Source organism: Vombatus ursinus, unplaced genomic scaffold (genome assembly GCF_900497805.2).
Source record: "Vombatus ursinus unplaced genomic scaffold, bare-nosed wombat genome assembly UNPS02010639.1, whole genome shotgun sequence".
Lineage (NCBI taxonomy): Eukaryota > Metazoa > Chordata > Mammalia > Diprotodontia > Vombatidae > Vombatus > Vombatus ursinus.
This window is the reverse complement of record NW_020950417.1, coordinates 3,230,303-3,242,657: the sequence shown is the minus strand read 5'-3', so window position 1 is coordinate 3,242,657 and position 12,355 is coordinate 3,230,303. Positions and strand designations below refer to the sequence as shown.

At 38.4% G+C, this 12,355-nt stretch overlaps 1 protein-coding gene across 1 annotated transcript in view; it reads right to left on the bottom strand.

Moving 5' to 3' along the window:
* Positions 1 to 12,355, bottom strand: part of WDR27 (WD repeat domain 27) — a 236,527-nt gene that overhangs the window by 124,983 nt on the left and 99,189 nt on the right. The window contains exon 25 of the mRNA XM_027854869.1: positions 10,631 to 10,733. Coding sequence (XP_027710670.1) covers positions 10,631 to 10,733 — 103 coding nt within the window. The remainder of the gene's footprint in view (positions 1 to 10,630; positions 10,734 to 12,355) is intronic.

Genomic DNA, 12,355 nt, shown 5'->3' with positions numbered 1-12,355 from the left:
TGCTTCCCACTTTGCCAAAGTAAGAAAAATTTGATAATTGTTTATTTTCAGTAATTCTTGTAACTAGGGTTTGGAGAGATTAAAAAAAAACAAAACTAAAAATCGCCTGGTACATAGTAAGTGTATAATAAATGCCTTGTCTATAGCTATCTATAGATAGTCATTATATCATCTATCTATGAATAGTACTGAAAATGAACTCTATAAAAAATTTAGAGGGAGAAATCACTAGGGTACAAAGTGGCTGTGGAAGGCTTTCTGAAGACATGGGATTTAATTTGGTCACAAAGGATGAGAGGACACGAATAGAGAGGAGAGTGGAGACCATTATACATATCAGCTGCCACTGACAGAAATACATTTGCCATCACAAAACACTGTTCTACCAACAAAATCCTAAATTTGGTACTCTCGAGTTTGGATCAAAAATTCCTTTTAAATTCCTCCCTTTCCACTCTCCCTAGCCCACCCAACATGCTCCCATGACCTCCAAGCTCTCAACCCCAGCTACTTCAAACAACTAGTTACCTCTTTGCCATAATAACCTTCCCTCCCCATCAACCTTCTCAACCAGTAGCCTAGATTCCTTTCTCTCACCTCCACTCTTTAGCAAAGTGCAAGCAAACAATCAACAGACCGCCTGGTCAGAAAGCAGAAAGAGATGAGTATTTTTTAAATCCTATACAAGACAGCAAATGAGGTTTCAGAGAAGGGGTAGCATCACTACTTGAGCCCTAGGAAGAGTGACACCCCAACCCTCAACCACCAGCCCCGCTTCCATCCAAATCCTGTTCCATAGCCAAAGTCCAGGGAGAAGCCCTTGTGGAGATTCCTGGCACCCGACTTTGCGCAGCCCCCACCTCCTCAGCTGCCACAGTTATTGATAATCCAGAAAAGAAAGTGCTCACCACCAAAGTCTTTGGCATTGTGAAGTAGTTCAATACAAGCAATAGATATGGTTTCATCTATGGAAATGGCAAAGGTACAGCAGCATTGCCATCAGCCCTGTTACTGCACCTTAAGAGCCTCTGGGCCTTTCCGTCTACTTTGCGGCTGAAACCTCCTCTCCATGTTGTCTCTTGGCTTGCTGGCTGAGAGGGGAAGCAATTGTCTGGCTTATCTGTTTGCAAACCCAGAACTTAGCACAATGTTTTGTGCATGCTAAACCCTTAGTAAAGACATTTTACCAACAGCAATAGAGAAAATGTATAGCTGCTAAACTCTTGTTTTGCTTTGGTTTTCTCTACCAAAGAGAACAATTTGTGGACCGGAAAGGACAGAACAAAAATGGAAAATAGCCAAGATAAGTAGGGAGGTAGTAAGAGAATGAATACCTAGTCACACTTGGTGAGTTCAAGTCACCAGATTTGGATAACCTACATGCCAAGGTACTGAAAGAATTGGCAGAAGAGATGGCTGAATTACTCAAAAGGTTTTATTTTCCCCATAAATCTAAATGAATAGAATCTTCAGACTGATACCTGAGTGAGTTTCAACTCCTGGCTAAATTCTGGGACATACTATTTAAAGAAGAGTTACTGAATATCTAAACAAAGAGCCTCTGCATGGCTTCATAAACAATAACCTAATTTTTTTTAATTGACAGGATTACTAGGCTTAGAGAATAGGAGAATGCTATAGTTATGATTTGCCTCGCTTAAAGTGAACAAAGAACAGTGACATTTATTTATGCTGGACAAAATACAGCACAAAAATAATTATCAAGTATGTATAGTAAAGGTAGGTACGATGTCCCTGCATACTTCACCTAGCATTTTGCTCTTGTCCCTGACTTTATTTGTAAATCAATGTAGGATCACCTTAGAAGGAGGGCCTTGTTGTAACAGTCCCTATAAAGCTCCTGTGGGTTTGAGGGAAGGCGTAGAGTCACAATCAGAGATTTAATACACAATAAAAGGAATTTTTTAACCACAAGTCATATAGTTGTTTCCTTGACACGCGGTATGGTCTAGTCAAGATAGCTTCCATTCTGTTCTTCATGCAAAAATGTGAATCCATTTTCCATCTCTGTACCTTTGCACTGGCTATTGTCTCTCACTACTAGAATGTTAGCCCTCCTCACCTTTGTCTCTTGGAACTGCTAATTTCTTTCAAGATTTGGCTCAAGTATGACATTTCCACATGACATCTTTTCTGATCCCCAACTCCACTCCCAGCTGTTAGTATACTCCCCATCAAAAGTTACGTTGTGTTAATTTTATACACATTGTATTAAAATTATATATATAGTACATATGTATATGTACACATATGAGTATATTGTCTCCTACAACAGAACACATGCTCCTTGAAAACACAAACATTGCTTTCGGCTTTGTACCCCTAGTGCCTAGCAAGTGCCTGGCACATAGCAGGTGTTTAAATGCTTGTTGACTGATGATCATAGGATTAGAATGGTTCTTAGAAGCCATCTAGTAGAAGTAGAAGTAGTAGGTGGTACAATGGATAGAGCACCAGGCCTAAATTCAGAAAGACCTGAGTTCAAATCAGGCCTCATATAATTACTAGCTCTGTGATCCTGGGCAAGTCATTTAACCTCTGTTTGCCTTAGTTTTCTCATCTGCAAAAAGGAGTATATTAGCACCTCCCTTGCAAGGTCTTTGTGAGGATCAAATGAAATCCTATTTGTAAAGCACTTAGCACAGAGCCCAGCACATAGGAGGCACTACATAAATGCTTGACTCTACCCAATCTCCTCATTTTATAGACAAGCAAACTGAGAAAGCAGACAGTTTATGTGACTTGCCCAAGACGCACAGGAGTAAGCAATAGATGTAAGATGTGAACCCAGATCTTCAGACTCCAAAGCTAGTGCCCTTCCCAGTATACAACACTACTGCTCCATTTCCAATCTATCAAGATATAGTCAATTATTATTTTGTGTGATGCTGCGTGTTGCTCAACACTTTCTAACCTTTCCAGTTACCTTCTAGAAGAAATAACACACAAATATGAAGCTTCTGGATAATGGACAAGCTTTTGGCCTCTTTCATTTCTTAATCCTAAACCTCATTTTCTGGCATATTTTTCAGTATCCTTGAACCAACACTCAGAACTCACGTATATGTCCTCTTGGTTTGGAGGGGTCTCATCAAATTCCTCACGAAATTCTTCTCTTTCTTCATCCTCTGTAACAGATGTTTGCACATAAACTGCAATCATCTCCAGGGTGGTCTATTTATATTTGTCATCAACCCTGTAAGTCAAAAAGACCAACCGTCCTGTGGAATTATTTTCCTTCTTGCCTTTGGGTGCATGATGAAACCAACTCTGCCAGTTCCTTTATTGTTCTCTGTTCCCACCTAGCTTCGGGTTATTTACTTCTGGTGTCATTTACGGTGAGAATGTCAATGTGTTCATGCTTCAGTTTCCATAGCACTGTTAGCAACTCACTGATCTGGCCAGAAACATCTCACTTGTAGCTTGTCAACAGGATAATTAACCTTTATAGATGACCTGAAAAGTGTGCAATCCTTAACGCTCTTGCTTCCTTTTGCAATACTCCATCACTTTCACTAAAGGAAACTGCTTAAAAGAGAGTTTTTGTATTTTGATTGTTTTGTGGGAAATATAAGGGGGCAAAAAGAGTTGACAGTGAATTATCATTTACTGCAAAAATTTAACTGATGTAAAGAGTCACCCAAATTGATTCATGAATCAACATGCATTAAGTGCCTACACTGTACTATCAATGAGTCAACATATATTAAGCGCCTACCCTGTGCTAGAAACTGTCCCTGCCTCAAGGATTTTATATTTATTAGGGGAACAAGGAACAACACATATGAATAAATGCTAAATATATATGTATATACATATGTATATAGTAGGTGGATCAGTGGATAGAGGACTTGACCTGGAGTGAGGAAGACCTGAGTTCAAATCCAGCCTCAGACACTTACTGTGTGACCCTGAGAAAGTCACATAACCTCTGTTTGCCACTGGAGAAGGATATGGCAAACCACTCCAATATCTTTGCCAAGAAAATCCCGTGGACAATTGGCATGCTATGGTCCGTGGGGTCACAAAGAGTAGGACACAACTGAATGACTGAATAACAACAACAATATATAAATTAATTACAAAGTAATTTGAAGAGGGCACTGGAAAAGCCTCATGAATGACATAGCATTTAAGTTGACCTTTCATAGACATGGCAAGAAGCTACCGGAGTTTTTGGAGCAGAAGAGAGAGATGGTCAAAATAGGTGCTTTAATCTTCTAAAATGCTCTGCCTTCTGTGTACAGGATAGGTGGAAGAGGAGATATTTGAGGAAAGGAGAACAATGACTAGGCTGTTACCTCCAGAAAAAGGTCCTGAAGTAGGGGGATGGCTGTGTGAATGGAGAGAAGGAGAAGGATGGTAAAGATACTGTACATGTGGAATTGATAAGAAATGAGAAATAATTGGAAAGAATGGGAGTGGGGTGGAATGTGAAGAAATCAAAGATAAACTCTAAGGATACAAACCTTAAGGGTGGTAGTGTCCTTAATATAAACAGGGAAGTTTGGGAGAGGAGAGAGAGGGATGGCAGACTGCAATGGTGAGAGATCTGAAGCATCATCACACACCAGACCTTGCCATTGTCCATAAGTATTCCACTTCACTAATTAGAAACCATAATAGTCACTTATCTGACATTAAGCTCCAAACATTCCACCTTTCCCTTTTCTTCAACCTTCTGACACCTGCACCCTTTTTTGCCCTCTTCAAGACCTTCAATCCCCTCACTTCTCAGTACTTTTACAGGCTGTGCTCTTATTACACTTTCTTTCTCTCCAACTTCAACCCAATAGTCATCCATTTCAATTCTATATTGTCCTCTGCTCTTTAATTCCCAGCCCCCTAAGTGCTGGCCTGGTACCCATGGAATTTAAAAAGTTCTCAAGAAAAGTCCCCACCTCATTGAGAAGCTCCTCTCTGAAGGATGTATAGGAGAGCACTGATCAGAAATACACAGAATAAGAAGGCACAGGTGACTTGTGATCTACTTCTGGGTCATGGAAACATTCAATCAAGTAAAACCATCACATATTACCAGACACTATCACTGATCTCCTGTTAGTGATTGTCCTTATTCTTAACACCTATTGTATTTTGTTTATTCCACTCATCCAATTTATCCAATGCATTTATTAAATACACATCACCTGCAAGGGAGGCAGAATGAGGTAGTGGATTTAGTTCTTGGCTTGCAGACAGGAAGACCTAAGTTCAAATCCCACCTGTGACAAGTACTAGCTGTGTAACTCTTGGCAAAGGTTTTGTTTTTTTGTTTGTTTTTGTTTTTAATTTTATGTGTTTCAGCCAGCCCCCTAGAACTTGCTTCTTGGAGTTTTCCAGATCCTTCTGGCATTAAATTTTATTTAATATTATTATTAAATAATTATATTAAATTAAATTAAATAAAGATACTAAATTAAATAAAGATATTAAATTTTAAGGATACAAAGATGAAAACCAGAACTGTTCCTACAAGAGAGAGCTCAAAGAGCTTAAAATAGAATAGGAGGAAAGCCTCAAGTATAAAAGGAGTGGGAGTCAAGGTAAAAGGGTGATGAGCAAAGAAGAAATGCAAACATACCCTAAGAAATTTGAGGAGAGAGCAATTTCAGTTGTGTGGCTTTTACACCGCCTCGTTGCATGCATGTGTGCACACTCAATTGTATGCCTTTGGAGGGCAGGAGCTATATCTCATGTAATTTTGAATTTCCCCATCACTCAATACAATGCCTTAGACAAAGAAGTAGTCTTGTTATTAATATTAATAATGATAACAGATAGCATTTACATATGGTTTTAAGGTTTGCAAGGTTCTTTACATGCATCATTTGATCCCACATGACACTTTGACGTAAGAGTTACTATTTTCCTCATTTTATAAATAAGAAAACTGATGCCAAGAGAAGTTAAGTGACTTGCTCAGAATCACAGCTAGTTACATGTTTAAGTCAGGATTTGAACTTGTGTCTCTTCCTCTCTAAATTCAGCATTCTATGCACTGTGCTGCCTAGCTTTCTGGTGGAATGAATACGTGAATTAGGAATTTTTTTTCATTTTGTTCTAAAATACTTTTCACGCTCCTCTCAGACATACACAGGGTCAATTTTAGAACTCAAAGGAATATTAGAAATTATCTAGGTCAACCCCACCCCCATTTTACAAATGGAGAAACCAAGGCCAAAAGGATAACAAATCAAAATGCCACACTTCTTTTAAGGTCCAGGCCAAGTCTTACCACCTCCATGAAGACTTCCTTGATAAAAGTCACCTGACGGTACTCTTTCCTATTTTAAATTCCTCAAACCTTGAATATATTATCTGTCACACTATCAAGGATTTCCTTATATGTTGCCTAGGAATTACTTTCTAGATCCTTCGTGATATGTCTTAATTCTAATTAGACTGTAAACTATCCATAGGACTTCTTCCTTGCCTTTCTTCCTTGTATCACTGGTAACAAGAGTAGGTGGTTCATAAATGTCTGCTAAATTAAATGAACCTGTCACTAAGAGAAAACATGAATCATGGACTAAGCAATCAATAAAACGTATCTGAATTCTCATCTCAATTCTGTTTCCATATCTACAAAACAAATACTCACTTGGATACAGGAACTGTGTGATGAGAATGACTAAGACTGCATTAATATGAAAGAAATAGTTAAATTTAAAGCCTGATATGCATCCAGAGAGTGATAATGTGTTTTTGGCTGCCTATCTTCTCCCTGGCTGTAGGCAGGCACCTGCAGGAAGTTAATAAACCTATGCAATCTAGGGCAGTCCCCTGGCACTGAAATCACCTGCAGCAACTTTCAGGTATCAGATGTGCTACAGGAGTTCAACTATGTACGTCAGCTGATTGACTATAGCCCAATTTGAAACACACTTCCTAGAATTTTTATTTTCAGTACTTCAGATTTTAAAATTTTTTAATTTAAATCAATAGAAAATATTTTCACTTCTGAATCATTATAATACAATGATTATATTGTACACCAGTAATTCTCTTTTTATTTTGATTCTGTATATACTTATATATGTATAATACAGTTTGCAGGAAGCTTCAAGGGTTTCACAGAATCTCAAAGCTAGAAGAAGCCGTATAGTCCGACCTTTACCGGAACAAGATCCCTTCTATGGTCTACCAGACAAGGGTTCAGATGGCACTTGCTTAAAGACTTCTAGCAAAGGGAAATCTTTGGACTTTTCCAAACTTCTCCATCCACCCCATCCCCTGGATTTTCATCCTCCTTTTGTGTATTGTCTTCTCACTCCTTGAGAGAAGGCATTATCTCTTACATATTTGTATCCCCATCACTTAGCACAGTGCATGGTACCTAGCAGGCATTTAATAAACATCTGTAGACTAACTGAATGACGACTTTCAGAGGCAGCCAATATCAACCCTTGTGAATAGCTCTAATATTCAGGAATTTCTCCCCAACAGCAAGAAAATTATTTGCCTCTTTCCAACTTTCATCCAGTGTCCCTACTTTTGCATTCTGGGACCAGGCAGGACAAGTTTAGATGATTGATAGATAGATAGATAGATAGATAGATAGATAGATAGATAGATAGATAGATGAAAAGGATCAACACATCATGATAGAGCACCAAAGTAGGTCTTCTGTGGAGAATTTTTGTGCAAGCATATATATTTTAAAATATATATCACAAATAGACAGTTATTTTGGTAAATTTATAAAGAAGAAGATCTATACTATAATGTATAACAGAACGGATATACTGATAATTAAAAATGGATTCTGATAGAGATTGGACTCTTAAGTATGAAAGACATTGAGTAGACGTAGCCACAATTTAGTAAGTGTTAACTGGAAGTTTAAGTGACAGTTGATTACAAAAATAATAATAACAATAATCACTATCATTATATTATGTAACTATAATAATATAATGCTTTAAGGTATCTATAGCACTTAACTTATGATCTGATTTGATCCTCATCATAATGGCCCTGTCAACTAGAGGCTGACAATCTAATCCAGAGGCTATATGTAAACAAATAACCATGAGGTGGTAGAAGGTAATAGGGAAAAAAAGAAATCCTAAGAGCATTTGAGTAAGGAGAAAACTTTTTGAGTTGCAGAGGTCAGGGAAGACTTCACGGATGAAATGGAAGCCGAGATGGTTCTTAAAGGAGGATTTTGGCAGGTGCATATGTGAAAGAACGCCGCTCAGGGCCAGCAGAAGGCCCACAGGAGTGAGCAGAGACAGAGCACTTTAGGACACGACTGAGGAACAGTTAATAGTCTAGTTAGGGTCAGAACTGAGCGTAGGATTTGTAATACAATGGCAACGACTGCCAAGTCCCTCCCCAGCGACACGCAGGGGTAGCATAACTGGGCATAATTAAGGGTGAAGAAGGGCCTACTGAGTCTGGTAGATTTAATTAGGCTAGCCAATTTTGCGTTTTTGATAGTCTGGATGGTTCAAAAAGCAAGAAAACTCTGGTCTTGACATGTCTCTGTATCTTTTTCCCAATTTATTGACCCATGGAGAAAGAGCTGTGCAACAGAGCACATCTGTGGGTGTCACTTCAACAGGTGTCCGGGGTGCTGTGTTGGCAATTAGCATCATTTATGAGTCTGTTATGACTTTCAGGGATAACTTCCCCTGCATTTCTGGTATGATGCTGATGCTGAAACTGCCCCCATCACCCTAAGGGCATGTGTTTTTTAGTTCAAACATAAAACAGCAATTATAAAGGAAAGACTAGAACTCGAGGGAGAGATGGAGTCCGGAGAGGTTGATTTAGGAGTCATCTACAAAGAGATCATAGGATTAAGTAATGGTTGCAGACATGCTAAATGAGTGTATAGATATATAGAAAAGAGTTAAGGGCACAGCCTGGTGGGACATCCACTCTTAAGAGGTGGGTAGAGGGAAATGCACCCACCAAGGAGGCAGAGGAGTGTTCAGAAAATCAATCATTAAACATTTATTAAGCACCAACTATATGCCAGGCACTGTGCTTAATCCTGTGGATTTAAAAAGAGGCAAAAGACAGTCCCTGCCCTTAAGGAGCTTACAATCTCATAAGGGAGACAACATGAAAACAAATATATACAAATCAATATATAGACAGGATAAACAGGATGTAAGTAACAAAGGGAAGACAATGAAATTAAGAAGGGTGAGGGAAGGTTTCTTGTAGAAGGTGGGATCTTAACTGGGACTTAAAGGCAAGGTCAGCAGTTGGAGCAGAAGAGGGAGAGCATTCCAGGCACGGAAAATAGCCAGAGAGAATGCTTAGAGATGGAGTGTCTTGTTCATGGAATAACCAGGAGGCCAATGTCACTGGATCACAGAGTACATGGACAGGGAGTAAGGTAAAAGAAGACTAGAAAAGCAGGAGGGGAAAAGTAGGTCATGAAGGGCTTTGAATGTCAAAGAAGATTTTGTATTTGATCCTGGAAGCAATAGGGAGTCTCTGGAGTTTATTGAGTAGAAGGGTGACATGATGACAGCTGAAAAATACTTTTGTGGCTGAATGGAGGACAGATTGGAGTAGGGAGAGAACTGAAGCAGGCAGACCCACCAGCGGGCTTTTGTAATAGTCCAGGCTGGAGGTGATGAGGGCTTTCACTGGTGGTGGCGGTATTGGAGGAGAGAAAGAGACATATTCAAGAGATGTTGCAAAAGTGAAATTGGTGATCCTTGGCAACAACTTGTATATGGGGGGACATAGGTAAGAAGAGAAACAGAAAAAAAAAAGTAAAAGCAGTAAAAGCCAAAGGGAGTCAAAAAAGGAGTTAACTGTCAAATGCAGAAAGGTCAAAGGGGCTGAAGACTGAGACAATGAATGAAATGAAAAGGTCACTTTTCATGACCTTGGAAAGGACACTTCTAATAATAGCATGACCAGTATAGAAGTCAGAGTGCATTGTCTCAAAGAGTGGATGGGTGATGAGTAAACTGATGGAAACACCCATGCAGGTGACTCCCTTTCCTACAAGACGGCAGTAGTAGTAAAAGGGAGGAAAGATAATGGGAGTGCAGTAAAGGGGGCAGTCATGGGAAGTTGTTTTAATTGTTTCTGTTCTTAGCACAGAAGAAACATCACTATGTTTACAGGCAAAGGGGAAGGAGCCAGTAGAAACAGATTAAAGTCTCAGAGGAGATGGAATATGTATTAAATTCATATTATACTTCATAGAAACAGAAAATAGGGGATTTTCTTGACTAAAATTAAAATACTCTAATACTTATGTATGGGGCATAGAAGGCTGGTCTCAGAGTTAAGAAGCCCTGGGTTCAAGTCTCACCTCCAACCGTACTGGCTATGTCATCTTTACCAAGTCTTTTAGCCTTGCAGTGTATCCAGACAACTCTCTAAGACATTAGGGCAAAGAGAGTGCATTGGCTACAGATAAGTTAAAGAAATCATAGGTCTGTTTAAAAAAAACTCTACGTATCTATGAAATAGCCTCACATTCACAGTCAATATTCAGGATGGAAAGTGATTTTGCCCAATACCTTCCCTACAGATAGGTCTTTACACTTTAGCGTAAAGTGTAGTCCCAAACAACACTTTATCCACCTAAAGATTTCAAGTTTAAATAGCATTTCATTGTAGCACATACATATTTGTCCTCTGATCCAGAGGCTACGTATCGCCCACAAGGGCTTATGGAAATTGCACAGGGATGGCAACGGTTAAGATGTCCTTCAAAACGGCGTTCACACCTATAAAGAGAAACAGAAACACTGAAAATAATGTTCACAATAAAGTTTGATGATTTAAATTTAATAATAAAGTTATAAAGTTTAATAAGGTTAGAGTAAAGAAAGAAACTAAGCATACATTTTCCATTTCTACAGAGAAAAAAGAACTTTTTGACAGTAAGAATGATTAGGAATATGTTACCCTAAAGATTTTTTAAAATAAGATAAATAGTTTTCTGGCAGCTAGGTGGTGCAGTGGATAGAGTACTGAACCTGGATTCAGGAAGACTCATCTTCCTGAGTTCAAATCTGACCTCAGACATTTGCTAGCTAGCTGTGTGACCCCGGGCAAGTTACTTAACCCTGTTTGCCTCAGTTCCTCTTCTCTAAAATGAATTGGTGAAGGAAATGACAAACCACTACAGTATCTTTGCCAAGAAAGCCCCAAGTGGAGTCACAATCAGACACGACTGAAACAAATGAACAACAACAAAATAATTTTCTATCTTGAATAATTTGGTAAGTGATTTACAAGCTTTTTGGACTGCTACATTCAAATGAAATATGAAATATCGTTAGTTTCATTTCACAACCCTATTCACAGAAGTGTTGTATAGCATTTATTTAAATCATTCTAGTGAAATCAATTTAACTTTGTTTTTTGAAACTTCTAGACATTCTTGGGATAACAGGAAGTATAATAGCGAATCTTTTAAAAATTGGGATGAGAATGACTCATTAGGCAATGGATGTAATGATCTGTTAGGGTCCTTTTCAATTAATGAATCAATCAACTACTTTCTGAAAGCTTGTTATAAATTTAATACTCTGCTGAGTATAGTACCATAGGGGATATTGAAGATGCACAAGATAAGAACTTTGCCCTCAAGTTTCCCTGACTTGTATTTAACCATGACAATTTAACCAAGCTTGACTTATCTACTACCTAGACAGTTAAATTGCATGGTGGATACAGCATTGGAACTGGAGTCAGAAAGATGAGTTCAAATCCTGCCTCTCGGACACTCACTAGCTCTGTTTGCCCCTGGGCAAGTCATTTAACCTCTATCTGCCTCAGTTTTCTCATCTACAAAATGGGAATAATAATAGCACCTACCTCCCAGGGTTGTTGTGAAGATAAAATAATAAACATATAGCTCTCTGCAAACTTTAAAGTACTGTATAAATGTTAGCTATCATTATTATTAATTATTATGTGACTGGGGGAAGTAAAAGGAACAAGAATTTATCAATTGCTTTATAAATATCTCACAACCATCTGTGAGGTAGATGTCAAAACTATGATTACTGCAGAGGAATTTTTACATATTAATTAAGGTTTTTGAAAGGAAACCCAGCAACTTTCAATAGACCACAAACATTGAGCTAGTCAATCAGTGTCAGGCATTCAAATACCTAAACATCTAATTCAATAAAGCCCTTTCAAGGAAATTGCACACCAAAACATACTGGTCACAGTCACTAAAAACATAGGAATCATATTGTAACTCTTTTGTACATAATAGCCATCCATTGAATTCTGCTAAAATACTAGAACTCTTGAGAGAATAGATGTACAATAGATGTACAAGGCTAATAACACAGACAGCAAACATGAGAAACTTACAAAACAGTTGCCCCCT